Source organism: Equus przewalskii, chromosome 21 (assembly GCF_037783145.1).
Source record: "Equus przewalskii isolate Varuska chromosome 21, EquPr2, whole genome shotgun sequence".
NCBI lineage: Eukaryota > Metazoa > Chordata > Mammalia > Perissodactyla > Equidae > Equus > Equus przewalskii.
Window position 1 is genome coordinate 44592287 of NC_091851.1, and position 26519 is coordinate 44618805.

The window sequence follows — 26519 nt, forward strand, 5'->3', positions numbered from 1 at the left end:
ATCTTCCTCAAAAAAAAAAAAAAAAACAAACAGAAGTCCTGAACAACGTTTTCGATCAACTTGTCCTGATTGACATTTATAAGCTACTTTACCCAAAAATACTGGGATGCACATTCTTTTCAAGTACACATGGAACATTAACTAAGTTAGAACACATTCTGAGCCATAAAACAAATCTCGGCAAATTTAAAAAAAGAAAAATAATACAAAGTACATTCTCTGACCAAGAAAGACTTAAACTAAGAATCAGATAACAGAAAGATACCCGGAAAATCCTCAAATATTTGGAAATTAAACAACACACTTCTAAATAACTCATTGGTCAAAGGAGAAATCATTATGGACATTAAAAATACTTTACACTGAAAAGTAATGAAAATATTACATACCAGAACTTGAAGATGCAGCTAACATAATACTCAAGTACTTAAATATACTTAAAAGTAAAAGTACTTAAATAAAATTAAAAGTACTTAATATAGTACTTAATAGTAATCTTACAATGTAAAACGCAAATGTTATAAAAGAAAGACCAAAAAAATAAAGAGTTGAGCAACTCTCTCAAGAAGTAAGAAACAGAACAGCAATTAAATTCCCCCCCACCAAAAAACTCCAAGGAAGAAAATAATACCAAATAGAGCAAAAATTATTGAACTAGAAAATAAATATACAATAGAGAATATCAAAGCCAAAATTTGCTTCCTTGCAATAGCTAATAAAATGTATAATTCTCTGTAAAGAATTATCTAAGAAAAAAAAGAAAAGGCAACAATAACCAATAACAGGATGGAAAATGGGGCCATACTACAGATTTCACAGACAATAAAAAGAAAATTACCATTTTCAAACACATAATGAAATAACAGATCTAAGCAGTGATTATTTGTGACTATTAAAATCATTAGAAGAAATGCTGGTGAGGAATTTTATAATGAAAGAATCGAACACCTGCGCTCACAGCTCAATATTAACATCTCTAAAAGTAGGACACCAGATATTGTTTCCTGATGTTCTGTAATAAGAATTACACAAAACAACATATGAAGTATTGTTTAAAAATAAAATTGAAGCAGAATCTAATCAAGTCTCCAAGTGTAACTTTCAGTTTACAGAAATTACAGAGAACAAAGGAACGTGTTAAATTACACCATGAGAATAACGACCAACAAATCCAAATGTGGAAAATTCTACAAGACTAATGACCCATTCAACAAATAAATGATGTACACGGAATATGAGAGGGAGCTTCAACTAGAGATTAAAAGAGATTTAAGATCAAAAGGAAAAAAGCTGTAAACAAAAAAGACACATCTACCTAATGAAATGTGGGACCTTATTTGGATCATGATTCAAACAAATCAACCATAAAAAGGCATTTTGAACGTCATGGAAAAGTGAACATAGAGTGGTAGACTGGAAGTCAGAGAAAAGTGGCCATAGACTGGTAAACCGGAGAAAGGGAAAGGTGGTCATAGACTGGTAGATGGGAAGTCAGGGAAAAGGGGACATAGTCTGGTAGACCAGAAGGCATGCATTATTGTTAATTTTGTTGAGCGTGATAATGATACTCTAGTTAGATTTAAGTCTTTAACTGGATAAAATGATATGATGTCTTAGATTTCCTTTAACATATACCAGCCAAAAAGCACAAAACTTCTACAGAGAGAATGATCACATTTTATTGGGACATTAAAGAAAACCTAAATAAATGGAAAGATACATACACCACGTTTATGGATTGGAACTCTAAATATTGTTAAGAGGACAATTTTCTCCAAATTGACCTATAGATTAACCCAATCTAAATCTTAATAGGTGTTTTGCTTTATTAGAATCTGATGAGCTGATTTTGAAATTTACATGGAAATGCAAAGGACCAAGAATAACAAGTCACATCAAAGAAGAAAAACAAGATAAGAAGTCTTACTTGATCAAATATCAAGACTTACTACAGGGCCAGCCCCAGTGGCCTAGTGGTTAAGTTCAGTGCGTTCTGCTTTGGCAGCCAGGGTTCAGTTCCCAGGCGCGGACCTATACTGCCCTGTTAGCAGCCATGCTGTGCTGCCAGCCCACATACTAGAAAATGGAGGAAGATTGGCACAAGTGTTAGCTCAAGGTAAACCTTCCTCACCCTGCCAAAAAAAAAAGGCTTACTACAAATCTATAGCAATTAAGACAGTGTGGTATTGGCTGAGAGGGAGACAGTCCAGATAAAGACTATCATAAACAGATACTGGATTATAACAAAGGTGGCACCCCACAGCACTGAGGAAACAATGCATTTTTGATAAGTACTATTATGGCAATTTGGAAAATGAAGCTGGACCCTTCCTTTCACACAATGAATAAAAACTAATTTTAGATAGATTACAGATCTAAATGTAAAAGACAAAAAAACTAAATATATATTTTAAATAATATACTTTAAACATATTTAATATAAGTATTTGATAAATACTTAAATTATTTAATTTATATTTATTATATTTAATTTATATTAGATTTATTATATTTAATATATTTTAAATTTTTAATAAATTTAAATATTAAATATATTTAAATAATATTAAAATAATACAAAAGAACACGTTTATGATCTTGGGGTAAAGGAAGACACTTTAAAGAAACTTCAAAATGCACTAAGAATAAAGGAAAATGTTGATGAATTTAACCACATGAAAATAGCTCTGGTCACCAAAAGAACACCAAAAGGAACGCTAAAACACAAGCCACAGTATGAAAGAATTTACCATACTTAATTGACAAAGGTTTGAAATCAAGAATATACAAAGAATTTCTAGAAATCAGTAAGAAAAAAACAGTTAATCTCTCTTTCCCCTACCCTCCAACGAAAGACTTAAACAGGCACTTCACAAAAAAGAAATACGGATGTTCAACAAACACACGAAAAGGTGTTCAAACTCATAAATAAGGAAGATGTAAATTAAGATCACAATGCAATAGCACTACTACCACAGTAGCAGATTGGCTAAAACTTTAAAATCTGACAAGACCAACTGGGAAATAAAAAGCAGGGCAAAGACAGAGTGCAAACGGATGCAACTGCTCTGGAAAACTGGCAGTGGTCACAAAAGCAGAGGACAGCACACCCCGTCACACAGCAATCCTCCCCAGATAGACGCCCTACGGAAACGCAGACCAAGGTACATACACAACATCGTTCACGGCAAAATTGTTCACAATACCCAGAGCACCTGACTACTCTAACAGCAAATAGATAAATGTCAGTATATTCAAACAACAGAATACTGTTAGAAAAGGAACAAACTCAAAACTGTATGCAAAACCACATAGCAACACACCCTATATGACTTCATATATTTCAAGTTCAGAAACAACGAAAATAAATCACATTATTTGGAGGTAGATACTGAGATGTTAAAACTAGAAAGAAAATCAAAGATGTGATTAACATAAAAATCAGGCTGGTGGGTACGTCTTGGTAGGGAGGAAGTGGTGATGAGGAATGGTGGGGAGGACAGACTTCTGGGATGACTTGAGCAATGGCTACATGGGCATGTGCTTCATAAAAATTCCTTAGACTTTACATGCATGTTTTATTCAATTATCTGTATGTGTTATATTTCACAATAAAAGAAGTTTTAAAGAAAAGTGAAAAAAAGAGAAATTTAAGTAGAGAAACCATTGATAATCTCGATAGATGTAAAAGAAGCATTATATAAAATTCAGACCTCACTGATGATTTTTAAAAACCGTTGGTAAGTTTATTCTCTAAAGTAAATGATCTGTACTCTTCAAAAATGTCAACAATATCATGAGAGGCAAAGAAAGGCTGAGAACTGTTAGGGATTAAAGGAGACTAAAGAAACACCAAAATTAAACGCAATATATGATGCTGGATTGGATTCTAGACCCAAAAAACAAACAAAAACACCAATAAAAAAGACACTATTAGGATAACTGGCAAAAATTTGATTAAACTCTATATCTTAGACAACAGCACTATATCAACGTTAAATCCCCTGATTTTGATAACTGTACTTGATTACATAAGTGAATGGTGAACATCCTTCTTAGAAAAATGCACCCCTTATCCTTGGGAGATACGTTCCAAGACCTCCAGTGGATGCCTGAACCCATGCAAAGCCACACTGTGGAGAAGGAGCGACTACCGCGTTTAGGAAAAGCAACATGACGTCTACAACTTATTCTCGGGTGGTTCCGCGGAAAAACATAAAACGACAGAATGATACATGTGGCAAAATGTTTAGGTAGCTACTAAAAATATACAACAAGATAGGAAAGGAAGAAATAAAGCTATCATTTTTCACAGACAACATCATCGTAGTATGTAGAAAACCCAACAAATCCACAGGAAAGTTATTAAAATTAATGAGTGAACTTAGTATATAGACACACACAGAAAATTTAAGAAAATCTTAAAAAATGGAAGGATTAGAAAACCAAATATTGTAAAGATGTTAATTCTTTACAAATTGACTTACAGATACAATGCAATTCTTATGAAAATCCCAGCAGGTTTTTTTTTCTACAAATTGACGAACTGGCGCTCAAACGCATTTGGAAACGCAAAGGGCCAAGAACGGCCAGGACAATCTTGAAGAGCAGAGTGGGAGCACTTATCCTACCTGATACCAAGACTGGGATGACAACGCCGCAGCAATGAAGATAGCGCGGTCTTGGTGCAACGACAGATAAACAGACCAGTGGAGCAGACTACAAAGTTCAGAAATGGACACTCGATTTAAGACGAAGGTGGCAATGCAGAGCACAGGTAAAAAAGAGTATTTTCAATCAATGGCACTGGGTCAGTTGGGTATCATATGGACGGAAATGAAACCTGACTTCTACCTCACGTCACACACAAACAAAAAAAGCAATTCCAGATGCATCATAGATCCAAACATGAAAGGTAAAACAATAAAACTTCAAGAAGACAATATAAGAAAATAGCTTGGCAGCCTTGGGGGAGGCAAACGTTTCTTATACATGACATGAAAAGGACTAATCATAAAAGAAAAAGTTGCTAACTCGTGAGCTACATTTAAATTAAGAACCGCTCATCATAAGACTGCTCCGAATACTGTCATTTCCCCATCTGTAAAATTGGGATAATAACTGGCCTCACTCAGTAGCAATTGCTGTGAATCCTTCTATGATTGAACAGATGCAAAAGCACAGAATATAATTTTTTTTAAGTAGGAGTAAATGGAAAGTAAGGAAAGAGACTCAGTGAGTATCATCTAGTCTTCACAGAAGAACAATGTACTTACGGGAAGATACCAGGGAAGGCCGCAGGTAGAGAAGTCCAGAGGACTGTTCAGAATGAGAGACAGGTGAGGGTTTCTAAGAGGCAGGAAAGGGTGTGTCTAAGGGGCGAGAAGGAAGATACAGAAGACAGAGTGCATGTCTGACGGAGGAAGGGAGACAAGAAGAGAGACATCTCCCCCTCTGAGACAGGACCGAAGAATGCTTTCAGATTCAGGTTTAGGTGGATCATAAATCGAAAGAGATGCCTTAGTTTCTGCTTTCTTCATGAAACAATAGTCAAGGTCATCTGCTGAAAGTAAGAGGCATAGTGTGAACCTGGGGTAGAATCCTGCCAGCACCATAAGGAGTGACAGAACATGGCAGGACAAGCGGCCCAAAAGGCCCAAAGCATGGTGCAGGCAAAAAGCAAAACAGGCGAGCAATGCTCCAACGGATGCTTCTCAATTACATGACGCATTTTACTTTTCTGAGTACCGTATATATGAAAGAAACCCAGTTCACCCTGATCCTAATTCAACACCATTAAATTTCATCACCATTTCCTTCCTGGCCACCAGGTGGTCCATAAAGCAGTAACAAGAATAATGGAAAAGCCTAACAAAATGGTGCCATTCAGACAGAATCCCAGCATCCTGGAGATAGCCCACATTCCACCCCATCCATGGGTCCCCTCAAAGCTGTCACAGAGAAGTGGCCGCCAGTGTCAGCTTAAACCAGACAGAACAGAGGGCTATAAATGTGCAAAGGGCTGGTTGAGCTTACCGGTTGAAGATGTTATCACTGAAAGCATACTTTTCCAGGAGAGTGAGTGGAGGCAGGTTATCCTGGCCTGGAATGTCCAAGAAGGCTGTTACCCTCATGCTGTCACAATGTGGACCGTAGTCTTCAAATCCATCTAAAGGGGAAGAGGGGAAGAACCACACTCATAAGTGTCCATCAACTGTGACAAGTCACACTTGGGCAAAGACATGGTCTTATAGCATGTTTTCTTCTTTCCCAGCCCTTTCGAACTGAAGCCTCTGACTATTGCAAATTTGACAATTCATCTATTGGTTTACAATCCAAGACAAGAGTGATAAGACCAGAGTCATAAAGAAAAGCTAAATGCCCTTTTTTTGGTGCTTCTGATGCATAAGCCACCTTAACCACCATGTATAGGAAGCCCTCCCCTATCAGGGAACTCAGAAACAAGGGATCAAAGAAGCTCATCCTTATGAAAAATGGCCATGGAGCTTTACGCAAACAGGTTTAAAATGGTCAAAAGAAAAACACGTAAGTTTCACCCTATAAGCGAGAATCTGACAGAAAGTCCTCCCCATATCTTGTCTTGTCCTAAATGTACTCATCTACAGCTTTATCCACTCTATGACATCAATTCCTATCAACCCACAGCCCTGGCCTGGCAACACCCAACCGACCCCTCCACATGGATGTCCAACAGGTTCCTCCAACTCACACTGGCCAAAAGTGAGTCCGCTGTCAAAGTAACTCTTCCTCCTTAAGTCTGCTCTTCTCTGCATCCCAAACTGAGGGCAGGCAGCCCCCTCCCTCTAAAGTATTGCGGTGACTGAACTCATGGGTCCTGGAGCCAAATATCCCTGGAATGGGATGAATCCCCCAGTTACTACTTACTAGCTGTGTGACCAGAGTAAGTGACTTAACCTGTCTACACTTCCATGTTCTCACATGTAGGGTGGGTATAAAACCACCCTACCCTGTGAGGATGTTCGAACAAATGAGTTCATGCTTGTCAGGACCTGCAGGACTTGGGCCCTTGTGGTCTGGCCAAGCTTGACCCTGGCCACCATCCTTTACGCACCTACACTTCAGGGCTGCAAATGCCTCCCTACTATCCCTTGCACTGAAATAGCTGGGCGAGAAGCACTGGTGCAAAAAAGCAGAGGGTTCCTACCTGGCAGACAGTCAGGTTAATTTAGGCACTAATTGATTAGAACTTTAAATAAGACATGACAAGTTTGTGTCTAAGTGCTTACTTTTCTTTGAAGCTCTAACCACATTTTTTCTCAACTAATTCTTTTAAGCTAGTAATTAGAGCTTATTAAAAATTTACACTGTCTAACAGTTACTCAGAATTTTAATAAAGAATTATACATTTGTAGGAAAAATATGTGACACAATCAAATATGTCATTTCTCTGCAGGATCCCTGCCAGGGATGAATGGGTCCACGTTGGGTCACAGCCAAGGCCCCAAACACAGGCCCTTTGTAGAAGCCATTCTCAGTGCATTTCAGGGCCCAGGGGGAACCTGCAGCCTCCACCCCACAGATGTTTAGAGCGCCATGGACCCAGTCTGGAGTGGACTTTTGACACTGTCTAAAGCAGTGGTTTCTAAACTTGTGGGGTCACAGATAGCTTTGGAACCTGTTGATGTCCACAGACATACACGCTCAAAACTTTTCATACAGGATCAGGGGTTTCAAAAGATCCTCTGAGACCCTTCCGTGTACTTCACAGGTTAAGAACTGCAGTTTTAAAGTAATTGAAAATACGCAGGCACTCTTCAAAATACTCTGCTTATCAGAGAACTAAGGAACTTAGCAATTAGTTCCACAAAAGCATAATTGTTATTGGAGAATATTAATGACTCCACTACACTAACTATTTAAAACAACACTAACTACATACAAGGAAATAAAAGCCATAGCCAGAAAACATTGGATAATCACTAATCCTTATCGGTTACTTCCTACAAGCCGGGAACCCTGCTCAGAGCGCTCTGTACAGCGCAGCTCCTCAAATCCTGGCAACAACCATATCATTCCCCTGTTTCTGTTAAGGGAACTGAAGCTTAGACAGGTTAAGAAAGTTACCAAAGGTCACACAGCTAGTGAATGGCAGAGTCAGAATGTGAATTCCAACAGTCAGACTCTAGACTGGCACTATGCTACAGTGCCCGAGAGGAAACCTAAATTTAATTTTCAAAGAATCCCTTCCCACCCCCAATCTGGGCGTCAGGCACAGAGGTCCCTTAGTTCTTCAAATGAGCCCAAGTCCTCGTCTCAATGGTTTTGCACATGCTGTTCCCACGGCCTGGGACACTCCCACTTCTTAAACCCCTACCCCTGCCCCTGTCCCAGCTTGGTTCTCAGTGTCCAAAGAGCCCTCCCCTGACCCTTGGGAGAAGGCCAGTCTCTGGTTACGGCCTCTCCTGGAGCTGTGGCTCTCCTGCCCTAACACTCCCCACAAAGGTGCTGGCAGCGGGTTTTGAGACTGCTCGTGTCTGTCTCTCAGCCGCTCTGCCAGCTCCACGAAAGGGCTATAACTGCAGCACCCAGGACAGCACCTGGTAAGTAGCAGATGCTCAATAAAAAGTAGTGAAATGAAGGAACAATACCACCAAAATATACTTAAATGAATGCAAACAAATATTGGAAAAAATGGATGTTATAATACAGAATCATAAAGAAGCAAGAAAGAACCTTAGAACATGCCTTGATAAACTCCCTCATTTTATAGATAAATAGTAAACAGACGTGCCCCCAAAGCCAGTGGCAGACCTGGGTTTCTTACAACCCAAACGTTCTCCATTCCAGCCCAGTGTTCTTTCAAGGGATGCACAGAAAAATCAACTAAGACAAAGGCCGAAGGAACAGCGAAGGCAAAGGGAAAGGCCATGGTCTCCGAGGCAAGTGAAGGAAGCTGAAAGAGACTTCTACTTCCCGCCAAGAAGATAAAAGACCCTCATGGTTTACACAACTAGAACACCAGAAAAAAATAATGAAACAGCAGTTTTCAGGGACTAGACAATAGGCCGCACAGGACTAGGATCCCTCAGAGAAGGGACACAGACAAGGAGAACCCTGAGATGGCGGCTGCTGACCACCCGGAGGGCTTCCAGCCCCAGAAAAGGAAGCGTGAGGAGGCCAAAGGGGCGACTTTGCAGGAGAGGGAGCCACAAAGGTCAGAAGATCCCCCTGGAAGCTGCAGCTGAGTTTGCACACGTGCGAGAAATCTGCAGAGGCTGGGAGGAGCTGGCAGAGATCATTCCGGCTCACACGCAGTGAGGAGCTGCCTGTTCCCACCAGCAGCGGAGAGAGACCGCAATGCAGGCGCTGCCTTAGTAGGAGGGTTAAATCAGTCTCAACGAAAACCTTCCCAGCCCCGCCCAAGCAGGGCTTGAAATCCAGCCGCAACGGAGTCCAGCCCAATCGAAGGACGTCCTAACAAAATCCAACACTGCTGGATTTATACGATTTATACAGTAAAATCTAACAACTGACAACCCAAAATTCTTAATGTCTGGCACCCAAATATTATCAAGAATGAAGGGAAGCAAATAGTATGAGCATAACCAGGTAAAATGATTAAACATAAGAAGTTCCCAAAATGCCAGAGGTGATGGAATTAAGAGAAAATGATCTTTAAACAGCAATTAGAAGAATGCTCCATATATTCCAGGAAAACAATGATGGTGAGAGAACTAGAAATATAAAAAAAGACCCAAATGTAAATTCAAGAGATGAAAAACACAATAAATGAATCAAAAGATAAACTGAAAGAAATTAACAGATTAGACAATTGAAAAAAAATCAGAGAACTCGAAGATATAATAATAGAAACTATCCAAAAGGAAGCACAGAGAGAAAAAAGCGGAAAAAATAAAAGAACAAAGCATCAGTTACCTGCAGACAATATTACGCACCATAACATATGTGTAATTGGAGTCCCAGAAGCAAAGTAGAGATGGAGTTGGGGCTGGCCCAGTAGCACAGTAGTTAAGTTCACGCACTCCACTTTGGTGGCCCAGGGTTCGCAGGTTTGGATCCTGGGCGTGGACCTAGCAGGCCACACTGTGAATACACATAACAGAATTCCACATAACAGAGAAGACTGGCACAGATGTTAGCTCAGTGACAATCTTCCTTAAGCAAAAAGAGGAAGAATGGCAACAGATGTTAGTTCAGGGCCAATCTTTCTCACAAAAAAAAAAAAAGAAAGAAAGAAAAAGAAGAAGAGATGAAGAAAACAGAAAATTTTAGAAAAATAACGGCTGAAAAAAAAATTTTTTTTAAAGATTTTACTTTTTTTCCTTTTTCTCCCCAAAGCCCCCCGGTACATATTTGTATATTTTTTCAGTTGTGCATCCCTCTAGTTGTGGCATGTGGGATGCCACCTCAGCATGGCCTGATGAGCGGTGCCATGTCCTCGCCCAGGATTCGAACCGATGAAACCCTGGGCCACCAAAGTGGAGCACGTGAACTTAACCACTCAGCCACAGGGCTGGCCCCTGAAAATTTTTTTAATTTGATAAAATTATAAGCCGCCAGATTCAAGAAACTCTACAAACCCCAAGCAGAATATACATAATGAAATATCACACTAAGGGGCATCACAATCAATCACTCAAAATCAGTATAAGGAAAGCAGTCAGAGGAAAAAAAGAAACATTACATTAAAAAACAAAGAAAGTCCAGCAGTAGACTTCATGTCAAAAACCATTCAATGAAGAAGATGGAACGATATCTTTAGAGCACTGAAAGGAAGAAAAGAAACATTAACCAAGAATTTGTTACTCAGAGAAATATCTTTCAAAATTTAAGGAGAAATACAGACTTTTTCAAACAAACAAAAGCTGAAAGGATGCATTGCCCGTAAACACGAACTATGAGAAATGTTAAAGGAAGCTTCTCAAACAGAAGGAAAGCAATACCAGATGGAAATCTGAAGCTACTCAAAAGAAGAGGGTCAGGAATGGCAAATATGTGGGCAAATATAAACAAGCATTTCTTTCTCATTTTACAATATCTCTTTAAAAAATACCTACTACTAAAGCAGAAATAAGGACAACGCATTATCGATTTACAGTGCATCCAGAAGCAAAGCAGCAGTACGGCAAGAGAGCAAAGTAAAAGACACACGGCTTAGACAGGAAAGCGAAAGTGTCTTTATCCACAAACACGATTGTCCGTGCAGAAGACCCGAATGAAATTACAAAGAAGACACCAGCACTCACAGGTGAGTTTTGCAAGATTGCAGGATGTAAGTAAATATACAAAAAGACGTTGTAGGTGCCGGCCCGGTAGCATAGTGGCTAAGTTCATGTGCTCTGCTTCGGTGGCCCAGGGTTGGCAGGTTCAGATCTCAGGCATGGACCTACACACCACTTGTCACATACAAAATAGAGGAAGATTGGCACAGATGTTAGCTCAGGGCCTATCTTCCTCACGAAAAAGAAAGAAGTTGTATACTAGCAATACACAATTAGATATTGAAACTATAAAAATAACATTGATGACAGCATAAAAAATATGACATTCTTGGGGATAAATTTAACAGAATATGTCCAAATCCTATAATGAGAGAAACTTTTTAAAGCATTTTTTAAATAGAACTATACTGGGGGACGTTGATAACGGGGGAGGCTACACATGTGTCGAAGCAATGGGTATATGGGAAATTTCTGTACCTTCTGCTCAATTTTGCCGTGAACTTAAAACTGCTCTAAAAAATAGACTTTTTTTTTTCTTTGAGGAAGATTAGCCCAGAACTAACATCCGCTGCCAATCCTCCTCATTTTGCTGAGGAAGACTGGCCCTGAGCTAACATCTGTGCCCATCTTCCTCTACTTTCTATGTGGGGCCTGCCACAGCATGGCTTGATAAGTGGTGCCTAAGTCCATGCCCAGGATCCCTATCAGCAAACCCTGGGCCACTGAAGCAGAATGCGCAAACTTAACCACTATGCCACTGGCCAAGCCCATTAATAGACTATTTTTTATTTTATCTAATATTCATAAAACATATATATTATATCCAGAATATGTAAAGAATTCTTAGAGCTTGATTTTTAAAATAGGGAAAATACTTTGAATAGACACATCACCAAAGAAGAGATACAAATCACAGCTAAGCAGAAGAAAAGTATTCAATATCATTAGTAATCATTAGTAACCAGGGAAATGTCAATTAAAACCACAATGAGATAACACTACCGCCCACTAGGCAGGCTAAATTTTTTTTTAAAACTGACTATGTTATGTTGGCAAGGATATGGGGCAACTAGATCTCTCACACATTGCTGGTGGAAATGCAAAATGGTACTGCTACTAAAATGGTTTGGGAGTTACTTAAAAAAAATAAAAACACATTTACCATCTGACCCACCAATCCTAGGTATTTGCTCAAGAGAAACGAAAACATATGTTTACACTAAGACTCGTATTTGTGTTTTCACAGCACCTGTATGCATAATAGCCAAAAACTGGAAATAACCAAAGTATCTATCAACTGCTAAGTGCATAAACAAATTGTTGTATTTCCATACAATAGACTACTTCTCAAAAATAAAAAGGAATCAGGGCTGGCCCGGTGGTACAGCAGTTAAGTTCGCGCAGCCTGCGGTTCACCGGTTTGGATTCTGGGTGTGGACCTATGCACCACTTATCAAGCCATGCTGTGGCAGGCATCCCACATATGACGTAGAGGAAGATGGGCACAGATGTTAGCTCAGGGTCAATCTTCCTCAGCAAAAAGAGGAGGATTCGCAGCGGATGTTAGCTCAGGGTTAATCTTCCTCAAATAAATAAATAAATAAATAAAATAAAAAGGAATAAACTACTAATATGCAATAACATAGATGCATCTCAAAAGCATTACACCAAATGAAAGAGGCTAGACACAAATGATTTCATACTGCATAATTCTGCCAATATGAAATTCTAGAAAAGACAAAAATATAGTAATATATAGCAGACCAGCAGTTGCCTGGGATCAGGGGTGGGGAAAGGTGTGATGGCCAATGCACATGACATGACTTTTGGGGTGCTGGAAATGTTTTCTGTCCTGACTGCGATTGTGCAATTGTGGTCACTCAACACTATGTACTTGTTATGATTCATTTTAAGAAATTAAACTTCCAAAAAAAGAAATTAAACTTCAGTGAATATTATTAAATGTAAATTGTACTTCAGTAAAGGTGACTTAAAAAAAGGAAGACAGGAAGAAGGGAGAAAGGAAGGAAAGGAAGAGAGAAGAAAGGGAAGAGGGGAAGAAGGGAGAAAGCAAGGAAGGAAGGGAGGAAGGGAGGAAAGAAGGAAGGGAGGAAGGAAGGAAGAAAGGGAGGAAGGAAGGAAGGGAGGAAGGAAGGAAGGAAGGAAGGGAGGAAGGAAGGGAGGAAGGAAGGAAGGAAGAAAGGGAGGAAGGAAGGAAGGGAGGAAGGGAGGGAGGGAGGGAGGAAGGGAGGAAGGGAGGAAGAGAGGAAGGGAGGAAGGGAGGAAGGGAGGAAGGAAAGGAGGCAGGGAAGAAGGAAGGGAGGAAGGGAGGAAGGAAGGAAGGAAGAGTGGAAGGGAGAAAGGAGGAAGGGAGGAAGGAAGGAAGGGAGAAAGGAAGGAAGCGAGGAAGGGAGGAAGGAAGAAAGGGAGGAAGGGAGGAAGGAAGAAAGGGAGGAAGGGAGGAACGAACGGAGGAAGGAAGGGAGGAAGGAAGGGAAGGAGGGAGGAAGGAACGAAGGAAAGAAGGGAGGGAGGAGGGGAGGAAAGAAAGAAGGAAGATGAGTAGAAGACTGTCCATTCCTCTATCTTCCTAAGCTGGTTTTATGAAAGCAAGAATGGATCTACTTGGCAAGTTGCCGGCACTGCTGTGATGAAAACAACTCCTAAGGGGCCGGCTCCGTGGCCAAGTGGTTAAGTTTGCATGCTCTGTTTCAGTGGCCCAGGGTTTCGCTGGTTCGCATCCTGGGCACAGACGTGGTGCCGCTCATCAGGCCACGCTGAGGCAGCATCCCACATGCCACAACTAGAAGGACCCACAACTAAAATATACAACTGTGTACTGGGGGGATGTGGGGAGAAAAAGCAGAAAAAGAAAAAGAAAACAAAAATATTGGCAACAGTTGTTAGCTCAGGTGCCAGTCTAAAAAACCAAACAAAAACAAAAAAACAACTCTTAAGAGTATCTAACTTCCTTTACTCGAATTCCATATTTATGAAGTGACTTTGTCATCTTAACAATGTCTTTGAGAATTCCGATTCAGATCTAGAGAACGTAGAGTACTTACGAGTCCATGGGAAGTCGCGCGGTCTTCAAGTAAACCCCAATTCATTTTAAAGGTATGCAGGAATATATTATTTATATAATATAATAATATTATATAACATATATAATAATATATCTTAAAACTGCCAGGCTATTTATATTTGTTAGTATGGTCCTATTTGCCCCTGAACGGTTCTGAAAAAGCACTGTCAAGTTCTTACCCTAGACTTTATCCAGTGGGAAGCTACTGACCTTGACAGCTTAGCCTTCTAGGTAAATACTCATCTCGTTATAACAAATAAACTGAGATTCTGATTTCTATTTTAACATCAGTCCCCTTTTCATCCTGATTTTATTACCTGAACTCAGTGTAGATTATCAGAGGAGCATGGGCTTTTGACAACTACATCCAAACCCCAGTTACTGGGATTTCTTTCCGACAACTTACGGTGGAGTTGACAAGAAAGGAACTCTCTCCCATCAAAAAAAAAAAACCCCACAGAAATCTAGATAAAATATTTAAAAATATAGGAAGGCAGGAAGGACATCCCCAATGCCAGAAAGGAAGACAGAAGTCAAAGTGAGAGCAGTTAGCAGAAGGTCATCCCCTACGGTCAACATTGAAGACCCGGATATAGGTCTAAGATACTAGATTTCTGATACCCACATGGGGATAAAAGATATGGGTAGTGAATTTGAAACCACGACCCCAATATAACACAGTTGTGGAAAGTGGACTACGGTTAGGATGGGAGTGGGGGGAGGGGTAGTCACACTCAAGAAGCAAAGCCAAAGGCTACATGACCTACGAGTAGAGCCCAGATTTACACCACCTGCAAAGTGTAGAGCCCCACACTGAACTGCTGAGAGCATCACTGTCCAGGTTTCTTCCAATCCCAGGCATCCCAGCGGAAGCAAACAAGAAGCTGTTCTAAACAGACTTTCACAATCCAAAAAGCATGCAACTTCGTAAAGTACTCCTACTGAAGGTAAACAGGCAATAAAAATTTCAAACTATACATGGTTACGAACCATCAAGAGGAAGAGTAGCAGACACAACAAATGAGAATTTGCACACCAAGATTAGAAATATTAGAAAAATATGAAACAGACTATGAAATAATTATGCATAGAATGAGAACAATTAAAAAAATAGATATCATAATGACAAAAGAAGAGAGTGAGAAGAATAGTCACACTTGAAAAAGAACCAAGTAGAAATGAAAAATAGAGACCATTTAATTAAGAATTCAGTAGCTGACTTAAATAGCAGTTTAGATACAGCTCAAGAGAGAGTTAGTGAGCTGGAAGATTGATCTGACTAATGACCCAGAACACTGCACAGAGAAATAAAGAGTTGAAAAATACACGACAGCAATTAAGGCACATGAAGAATGGAATGCTAAGATAAGTCCAATAGGAATTTCAGAAGGAGCGATTATGGAAAATAGGCAGAGGCAATATTTAAAGAGATAATGACTAACAATTTTCCAGAATGGAAAAAAAAGATGACTATTCAATTTCAAGAAGTACAAATCCTGAACAGAATGATTAATAACAAATCCATATTTAGATGCACTGCAGAATATCAACGGCAAAGAAAACAGAAAAATTAAAGACTAAATGCCAGATCTCTCACTTAAAAGATGTTAGAGGCATAACATATAATTGATAAGCGTGTGAGGCCTTGAGTCAAAGTATCTGATTCTGAAATCCAACTCTGTCTCTTCTAAGGTATGTAACTCTGGATACATATCGCACCTCTTTGATTCTCAGTTTCCTCACCCTAAAATGGATGCATACCTTAGATGACTGTGGTAGTGTAGATTAAATGACACTGGATAGATAGAAAGACAGACAGACAGATATAGTTATACAGCATCTGACACACACAAGCATTTTGAAAGTATCAGCTGCTATTACTATCAAATTAGTGAGCACATTATATTACTGATATTGTTTGTATTTCTCTCTGTAGAGTTCAAGGCAGCCACAGCCACTAGAAAGTGTGTGTAGGTTGGGGTGGGGGGATTCCCAGAAAGGAAAACATCAGAGAGGGGAAGCCTCTGCAGGAAACTCAGCCCAAACGCTGGCTTGACCCCTAAACCATGCATTTTGTGGCAACTCCAGAGCATAGCTAAGGTTAAGAGAACTGAACTAAGATTTGGGCTACTATCCACTACAGGAGACACAGACGTAACAGTTTGACATCAGTCAATTTAAGTGCCTACTAAAATAAAACAAAACACAACAAAAAAGTCAACACTCTTTAGAGGCATATAACAGAATCCAGAGATTTTACATCTCATAATATTCACAACATCCAGGTTATAATCCAAAACTACTCAATAAACAAAGAAACATGAAAACTAGCTAAAATAGAGAAAAATCCAGATTGACCCTGAAAGGATCCAAATGTTGGAATTACAGACAAGGATTTTACAGCAACTATTATAAAATGTTTATGGATATAAAGAAAAATATGCCTATAATGAGTAAAAAGATTCTCTATTTTAGCTAGATGATAATGTTGAAAGTAGCAAAGAAAAATAAACATTACATACAAGGAATAAGGATGCAAATTATCTCTGATTCCTCATCAGAAAGAGTGGAGGCAGAAGACCATGGAATCACATCTTTGAAGAACTGAAAGAAAAAACTGTTAATCCAGTACTTGAAATCCAGAGAAATATCCTTCAAGAATGAAGATGAAATAAAGACAATGTCAAATTAGAGAAAAAAAAAAAGACCATTCAGGGCAAGCCCGGTGGTGCAGTGTTTAGGGTCGTGCGCTCCCCTTCAGCAGCCCAGGATTCACGGGTTCGGATCCCAGGTGCAGACCTACATGCTGTTCATCAAGCCACACTGTGGCAGTGTCCTACACACAAAAAAATAGAGGAAGAGCACAGATGTTAGCTCAACAACAATCTTCCTTCAAGCAAAAAGAGGAAGACTGGCAACAGATGTTAACTCGGGGCCAATCTTCCTCACCAAAAAACAAAAAGAAAGAAAGAAAGAAAGAAAGCAAAGAAAAATCATTCATTTTTTAACATACCCTTTTAAACACAGTCAGCCAACATAGACTACAAGAAATGCTAAAAGAAGTTGTGCAGGCTGAAGAAGAATGATACCATTTGGAAACTATCTTCAAAAGGAATCAAGAACATTGGAAATGGTAAATTTGGGGGTAAGTTTTTTAAAAAACTATTTTTCCTCTTAATTTCTTCAAAATACATACGATGCTTAAAGCAATACAAAGCAAAAATTATAACTTCATATCATATGCAGATATACTATATAATCAAAACTATAACATAAAGTAGGAAGGTAATAAGTGGAATTATACAGTTGTCAGCTTTCAACATTTTACATAAAATGGTGCATTAATAACTCTAAGTAGACTGTTTCTGTCTCCACAGCTGGACTTGTAGGCCCTTTACACCCTGGGACCCTGTCATATAACACGTGGCACACATTTAACAAATATTGGTTCCTGCAGAAATCAGTCTCCTCAGACTTTGCTTGCCAGGATTCAATCCATGAGAGTCTAGCAGCCCCAGAGGAAGCTGAGAAAACCCAGTTTCCACAAAAACAAATGTGAGGTGTAGCAATTGGCCTAAAGCCACCTGGAGCTACACCCACAAGATGAGCTAGAAAGTAACCAAGACAATAATTCACTTCTGTTCACAAAAATGAGAGATCTTACCTTCAGAAGAGAGAAAGTAGGTCAAAAATTATCACACAGGGCCAGCCCCAGTGGCCTAGTGGGTAAGTTTGGCACGCTCTGTTTCGGCAGCCCAGGTTGGGTTCCCGGGTGTGGACCTACACCATTTGTCTGTCAGTGGCCATGCTGTGTTGGTGGCTCACAGACAAAAAGAGGAAGATTGGCAATGGATGTTAGCTCAGACGAATCTTCCTCAGGAAAAAAAATCATATAACTGCTAAAATAAAATAAATGAAACCTCACATTCAATATAAAGTGCACGAGTTAATAAAAAATACTAAATCATCCTAATAATGAGTATAGTAGAATTAAATTTTGGTAATTCATATTAAGTACTTAAGGAGGGGCAGAGAGGAAAGACGTGTAAAGTTCATCTGAAACAGTAAGAAATCTGAATCATAGGGGGTTTTGTTCAGTATTATTTTAAGAATGGAATTAGTTCTCGTCCTCCACAGCACAAAGAACCAGGTCATCTAACGGTTGCCTCTCTGGGAGAGCTCTGGCTCTGCACTAAGAGCCGAAGACAGCCAGCCTCCTTTGCATCACGGCTTGGTCCCGCACTCTCAGATTGCAGCTCTGACCCTAGCCGGCCAGGCTGCAGATGCACAGCCAGTCACCCAGTCTCAGAGTACGACAGCTTGGGACAGCATATCCCCAAGTGCGATACGTGGAAGGTACGTGAAACATCACTAAATCACACAGTGGGAAAGTTACCCACTTCTCAATTCCCTGATTAAACCAAAGAAAGTTCCCTTTGGGTCCTAGCATGTCTCGGACACTTGTCTAAAACCAGTTCACCTTCCTTTTTAAAACAGCCAGGTCTCAAGCTCAGAATCTTTTGCAGGCAACTGTGTCTATCTAGAATTTAATAATGTTATTCTATTTTTGTCTTATGATATTTTGGTGAAGTTTCATGTTGAGCAACTAGTACCAGTTTTCCAAAACGTGTTTAAATAAAAGAACTTATTTGATATAAAGAAAATACAGGTGGTATATAGATAAAGCCAAAAACAGGAAAAGCAGTACACAAATGACTGACGTCTGAAAAATACTGGATTGGTGTAATCCAAGGAAAATATTCCCACTAATAACATCACATTCATATGCAAATAATACTGCCTACTATTCCAAGTACTGAAAATCTTTCAGAGAGAGAGAGAGAGAGAGAGGGAGGGATGAACATTATCCCTTGTGCGGATCAACACCCCAGCCAGTCACAATTAGAAAATACTACCTGAGTCCAAATTAACGAGTATCAGTGAGATTCTGACTTTTTATCTGTAAATGATGTATCAGATTTCCTGAGCAACTCCGCAGAAGCACCAGTTTACTAACATGTACATGCAAGCAAGATCTGGACCCCCTTCCCACAAAGTCAGCGAGACCAGCCAGCATTGTCTTCAGTGTCAATTGTGAAGGCACTCTGACCAGGTACTGTGATTAATAACCTCTTCCCATGATGTTTTAATGTGTTTTTTTTATTAAGTCTTCAAAGACAAACTAAATCAATCAACAGCTGATGAACTATATAACAAGAGAGCAGGATTTCTCACCCTCAGCACTATTAATGCGTTCACCCTCTGTTGTGGAGGCAGTGCATTATTATAGGACGTTCAGCAGCACTCCCGGCCTCAACTCACTAGATGCCAGGAGCACCCTCTCCTCAAGCTACGACAAGCAAAAACATCTCCAAACATTGCTACATGTCCCCAGATGAGAACCACTGTGAAACAGAAAGACATAGGGGCCGGCCCTGTGGCCGAGTAGTTAAGTGCGCGCGCTCTGCTTCGGCAGCCCAGGGTTTCGCCAGTCCAGATCCTGGGCATGGACAGGGCACCGCTCATCAAGCCATGCTGAGGTGGCGTCCCACATAGCAGAACTAGAAGGACCCACAACTAGAATATACAACTATGTACTGGGGGGCTTTGGGGAGAAGAAGAAAAAGAAAGAGAAAGACATACCAGGTACTGTTACCTGAGCAGCCCCTGGTGAGTGGATGGTCCCATAAAGTGAGGGATTTGGGGTCAGTAGGGACTATCTGGCACCTCATCTCCCACTATTCCTTCTCCCCTTCACTGTCCTCTCCTCCAGCCACACAGCTCCTTGCTGTTTCCCACACACTCCAATACCTCCTTGGCGAGGGGCCACTGCACTGCTCGGCAATTGCCTCTGCTAGAACTCTCCTCCCCAAGATGTCCTCTCTGATAACATCCTTTTCCTCTTTAAAACCTCTGCTCCTAGGGGCTGGCCCCGTGGCCGAGTGGTTAAGTTCGCGCGCTCCGCTGCAGGCGGCCCAGTGTTTCGTTAGTTCGAATCCTGGGCGCGGACATGGCACTGCTCATCAGACCACGCTGAGGCAGCGTCCCACATGCCACAACTAGAAGAACCCACAACGAAGAATACACAACTATGTACCGGGGGGCTTTGGGGAGAAAAAGGAAAAAATAAAATCTTAAAAAAAAAAAAAAAAAAAAAAACCTCTGCTCCTTCACCCTTTCAGTGAGGTCCTCCCTGAGCAGGTTATTTTGAAATTGCAAACCTCCCACGTACAGCCCACCTTACCCTGATCTACTTTTCTGTTTTTCCAGAGAATTATCATCTTTTAACACACAAAACATTTACTTCGTCAGTTCACTGGGTATCAGCTGGTCTGCTCCCCCACCCTCACCCCCACCCTCAGGGCAAAAACCTTTGACTCAGTAATATGCCTGGCACACAGCAGGCACTCAATCAAAGTTGTTGAATGAATGGTAAAGATCTGCCAGGCTAGCTTGCTGTGCCTCCTGACAGTGGCAGTAGCACATAAAATGACTCCTGTTCTCAAAAGAGTTTTCTAGAATTTACATTTCTAGCCACTGCTAACAGGGCACGTTGTCTGGCAACTGTTCATAGGCAAAAGAAGTTGAGGTCTACATGGTGATACCACAAGCAGTCGATTATCCTGAGGCCCAACAAGTCCAGGTCACCCGGAAACATCAGGAACATTAAGCATTCAAGTGAGAAATGAAATATGAAGTAGCATATAATTCCTTGTCCACATTTTTTCATTGTATTTTCTTACATGTGAAAAAAAGTTACTCCATTCATGAAAGCTTAACATAATGCAGAAAAGCAAAGCCTTCATCAGAAAATAGTTTCTAATAATACTTTCAAACCTTCTTGGCTCAAAATATTTTTTTTTTAATTTTTTTAAAATTAAAAAAAAATATTGACCAAAATTTTTTTCTAAATTAAAAAAAAACAATATTGACCATGACTGACTTCATCTGCCATCTATGCTATGAACTTGTGAGCAGCAGCTGCCTTCTAAGTTTCTGCCCATATCAGGTTCACTGCAAGTTTACACAAGACATCACTGACCCTTTACCAAAATGATGAATCATTTAAAGCTAACAAAGACAGCGTAGGAAGGGCCTGGAGAACCGCTAGTCTGACTCGCAGGGGTGCGTAGCCTCTCCCATCATCCCGGATGTCCAGCACCTTGTCCCCGTGCTGCACACCCATATGCCACCGCATTTCCCTGAACCGTACGGACAACATCCTTGTGGCTCTGTTGCATCAGAGTCAGTGGATGTGGCTGCTACCTGCTCTCCAGGAGGACAATCCAAGTTAAAAAACCCAGCTAACTAGCTAAGGGACAGAAGGCTCACCTCCACTGTCCAACCAAAACCAGGGTGGTTCTCAAGCAGGAGCCTTGAGCTCACACATCCAAAGACGAAATTGGCTCCTCTTCAATGAGGTCCTGATCCATTTGCAAAGAATAACAAAATCTGTTATCCTTTGACCCTGATGCTAGGTGACTAAGTAAAAAAAACAAACAAAACTCTTCCTGATTAAAAGTCCCGCCAGAAAAATATTCCTGGAAACTAAAACTCTGGGGAAAAAAGACTGACCCTCCTCTATGCTAACTAGTTGCTCAAGGGTCATCTACCAAACATAATGAACGCCGTCAGTATACTCATCATTTAAAACGGCTGGGGCATAAAATAAACTGGATGAGGGAGCTCTAGCGAGAACACACAAGACACCCTGGAGCACTGGCCTCTGCGTCAATTCTTTTCACAAGACACCAATCTGTCTTAAAATAGGCTGAGTACGAATTAATGTTTTAAGTATAACATTAGGTGAATGTGCTTTACAGGTTCAAAGTACAGTAGATATAATCTAATAAAAAGAGAGAAAGAAAAGAAATTTTACAGGTCAGGTTGCATCAAGAAAAGGATCAAAAGATCCAGAACAAACACAGAAACATGTTAATAGCAAACCCACCTCAAACACACTCTTCCCACTGTGGTGAGCTGCAGGTGAAAACAGTAAACCATAATTCAAATTCGACAGTGTACTGGTGATTCAGAGACGAGAACGACGTGGTCCCCGCACTCCAAAAGCTCCCAAGGGAACAGAGATCGTCATACACTAACAGCTCACAATACTCCAGAGGCAAGAGCTGTAGGATGCTGTTAGAAACAAACCAGGGAGGAAACCAGCCCTGCCTGGAAGAGGACGAAGGAGACGGGAGATGCTTTCCTAGAACAGACGCGGTATCTGAGTTGAGCCTTGAAGATCAAGTAGGAATTCTCCATATGGGAAGAGAGAGAGGATCTGGGAAAGGGAAAAAGAACATTCCAGATGAAGGGAAGAGCACAGCTGAGGAAAGCACATGGAGCGTCTCTGCCTTTCGGTGGTTCAGGGAAGCCAGAGATTTCACATGAAGCCACCAAGCCCTGACTGAGCCGCCACGCCAGAACTGGTTTTAAGTGGAAAGGTGAGAAAAAATAAATGCAATAAAACATACCCAATGAGATGCCTTTATTGGCCCAGACATAAACAGAGGTAGAGACGGAGACAGAATGTTATAGCACGTCTCTCCTGGCAAGCATTTTCATTAAGAATCCGTTCTCCAGGCATTCCCAATATTTATGATTCTCCATTCAACATGTCATCCTGTCACTATAACTCTATGTGAGCTATGCCACGCTGGGCCAGCCCAATTATACATACAATCCAATATTCTGCCTCTGACACTGCACTAGGGGACAGTGGTGGGGAGAACATGATAGATGTGGCCCAGTCTATGTCCGTCTCAAAATGTTGGAAGATTGGTTGACGGTGGCCAAGAAAAAGCTTAGCTTTATTTGGAAAATTTGTACTTTTAAAAAAACAGAAGAATGCATTAATGTCTAACTTATATAATTGGTAATTTTCTAGAGCTTCTCATTAGCCACTCTTCAATGAACAATAACTAAGTCTCTGTAAGGCCTTAAATGATTTAGGAGGGCACTAGAGTAAACCATCCATTAACATGTTACGTAAGTGGTTTCATTCTTCTTGCTAACAGGCTTATAAGTACTAATGCAGATTCCTAAATTGAGACTATTTCTAATAGCTAGACTACACAAACCTGACCGATTTGAAAGATGAAGAACACTCTTGATTCTTCACTGGCTTCTGGGGGGAAACTGACCCCCGTACACCACAGATCCTTGTTGACTTAACTAAATTTCAACACCAAGTTGCACAGGCAAACTTTCTCTATATAAATGCCATTCTCTAATAAGACCCAAGCTGATTTATTAGCTCTTGTATGAGCAATCCGTCCGATGCATAATGTTTTATACTGCAAATCTTTGAGGGCTACCGATGGTTATTACTAGCACTACGCAATGGGCTGGCTGAAAAGACCAACTTAATTCATGAGCAGCCGTCCTTTCTACACCATGCATACATGGGAATTCCTCTTTGATTTGTGGCTTTAATCACAGCTTCCAAAACCTGTCATTATTTATGACTCTGACTTTTACACCGACAGTCAGCAGGAAACATTTACTCGGGTTACCTGATAGGAAAGAACTCCGCAGCTCAAAGCAGTTCGTGTGCTCCATTTTGATCTTACACATCTCAATTTTCCTGCCAACTCACCCGGCCGGGGACAGAGTTGGAGGAGGTCGGGGTGCTAGCGTCTACACAGTATTAATAAATGGTACAACAGTACTTAAACATGCAGCAACTTCTCTAGTCAGACTTGAGGCAGATCTGAAAAGAAAAAAAGGTGGCAAAAGAAAACCAATAACCTTTGGGGTGAGTGCAGGTGCATATGGGTCTCTATTTTCCTGCTGTTCAAAATATTTGAAACAATCAAGCAATGTTGACAAACATAAAGTCTCTTCTCTACTGACCACCTTGGCCAAACTGCTAGGAAGGTCGCCTTCCTCTTTCTGGAAAGAAGCAAACTCGTCCACAGATGCACTGAGTTCCAGTCCTGTCTGAGACAGTCCAGCCCCACAGTCCTACCCTCTCTCTCTCTTTCTGCTATCTGCCATCTCTGCCTTTTTCATGGGCTCCTTCCCTCAGTCCATGGTTATGCTCTCCCCATGCTTTGATTTTAAAAATCAATACTTTCTTAAAATTGAAGTATAATACTGATACACAAAAGTGTACAAATAATAAGTGTTTCACTTGACGGATTTTCACAAACTGAACACGCTTATGTAACCAGCACTTGGCTTGAGAAAGAGAATTTTACCAGCATCTCCGAAAGCCCCTCACGTTCCCTTCCACTTACTACCCTACCACAGGTGACCACTCTCCTGCCTTCTAATGGCTTAGATTAGCTCCGCTTGTTTTTTCACTCTGTAGAAATAGAATTCTGCAGTAAGTATCCTATTGTGTCTGGCTTCTTTCACTCATCATTATGTTTGTGAAGTTCATCCATATTATTGGGTAGAGTTCTAGATCATTCATCTTACAGCTGCATAGTTTTACACTGTGTAAACATAACCATAATTTATAATCCATTGCACCCATGATGGACATTTGGGTGAGTTCCAGTTCTCAACTATTAAAAATAGTGCTACTATGACCATGTCTTTTTGAGAACATATTTTCACGTTTTGTTGGGCATACAACCAGGAATGGAATTGTGGGGCCATTAAAATGCTTTCCTTTTTTTTTTAAGGTTTTCAGAGTAGACACAAATAATGCGAATGTGTTCTAGGTTCTTCTATTTAAGAAGAAAAGCAACTGATCTCCACCCCTCCAACTCCTCTAGCTGCATCTTCTTGAAAGAGTGTTTTCCCCTGCTAGGTTATAAGCTCCTAAGAGCACTGACCATTCCCCAAAGTGCCCAATGGCCAGCCAGTGCCTGGAATACAATGGTCACTCAATAAATGACCACTGAGCTACTAGACTACAGGTGACACTGCCTCAACTCCCAATGCCTTCCCAACTAATTCTGGTCTGGCTCATGCTCCTTGGCTGCATCGGAAAAGTTCTCACTGAGGTCACTAAAGACCTCCTAACTATCAAAGCCCATGGCCTGTCTTCAGTTCTCATTTTATCTAACTCCTCCATGGCAAGTGGCATGAATGATCACCCCAAACAAAACCTTGGCTTCAAGTGTCCCCTGTTTTCTTACCGTGACGTTTGTTCTCTAGCACTCACTACTAGAACCTTCTGCTACCCAGAGCTCCCATTCTTTACCTTCTTTTCCTCCAACACTCCCCTCCTGCTGCTCTCATCCACTCCCCCAGCTCCAGCTACCATCCACCACTAATGACTCTCAGATCTAATCTCCGGTCCTAACTCTGCTCCAGAACCCTACAAAGGTGCTCTTCAGTGGCCTCTTAGATTGTGCCACCAGGATCTCCTCTAAGTGCCTCAAAAATAACTGTCTCAGATAGAAAACATGAACTCCGCCCCCCACCCCTTCCCCCAAAGCATGCTCCTCGTGTACTGCCTGATTCACTCATTCAGTACACACTTCTGCTTGTCTGTTACGTGCCATTTGCTACACTAGACCATAGTGATCCAAAGATGGGTAAGACCCAGTCTGATGGACAAGAACAAACATCCAGTCGTGCCTGTGTTAAATGCTGCCACACGGTGATACAGGGTTCAGGGAACACGAAGGAGGGGCGCCTAGCCCAGCCTGAGTGGCCCGGAGCAGAGGTGCTGCCCACAGGACCTGTCTGTGCATTGACTCTTCCCTCACTATCTGAAATATCCATCAACCCATTACTTGCTCTCACGCCCACCTCCTTCACTGAGATCCCACTGCCCTTGCCTGGATCCCTGGAACACACTGGTTTTTCCCATCTCTGGCTTGTTTTTCCATAGTCTGTCCTTTCTTTAAAACGTAACTCAGCACTAGTCACTCCCCTGGTTAAAATTCTCCAGTGGTTCCCCATGCTTCCTTGAACGAAAGGCAAACTCCTTATCCTGTGATGGATTTAAGGCCACGCATGATATGGCCCCACCTACTTCTCTCCCTCCTGTGTCCATCACTCGTTGCATTCCAGACGCACAAATCCTTGACAATGATGAGCTCATCCTGCCTCGGCACCTTTGTCCTTGCTATTCACTATGCCCGGGATGCTTTCTCTGGCTTTTCATGAGAATGTTATCCAATCTTAACTTGAGAGCACTCCTCAGAGCTCCAGAGAAGCCTTGTCTGGCCACTTGAAGTAAAGTGGTACCTCCATCCAAGCAACAGCCCTGCCCTGGCACTTCTGATCCTACTCACCTGTCA

At 41.0% G+C, this 26519-nt stretch overlaps 1 protein-coding gene across 14 annotated transcripts in view; it reads right to left on the reverse strand.

Annotated features, from left to right (window-relative positions):
- LOC103547043 (serine/threonine-protein phosphatase 4 regulatory subunit 1-like) overlaps nucleotides 1-26519 on the reverse strand; it is a 78161-nt gene that overhangs the window by 44647 nt on the left and 6995 nt on the right. For 3 of the 14 annotated variants that reach the window (XR_011530878.1, XM_070588563.1, XM_070588568.1), the window contains exons 3-4: nucleotides 23829-24025; nucleotides 6037-6169 (exon numbers count right to left, since the gene is read on the reverse strand). Coding sequence is in view for 11 of the 14 variants with exons in the window: in XM_070588563.1 (XP_070444664.1) it covers nucleotides 6037-6169; nucleotides 23829-23889 (194 nt within the window). In the remaining 3 variants the exon portion in view is untranslated. Of the gene's footprint in view, nucleotides 1-6036; nucleotides 6170-9938; nucleotides 10087-11249; nucleotides 11400-16832; nucleotides 16915-17018; nucleotides 17147-23828; nucleotides 24026-26519 lie in introns of those variants that run through there. The other 11 variants (XR_011530876.1, XM_070588560.1, XM_070588559.1 and 8 more) reach the window with 6 other exon arrangements.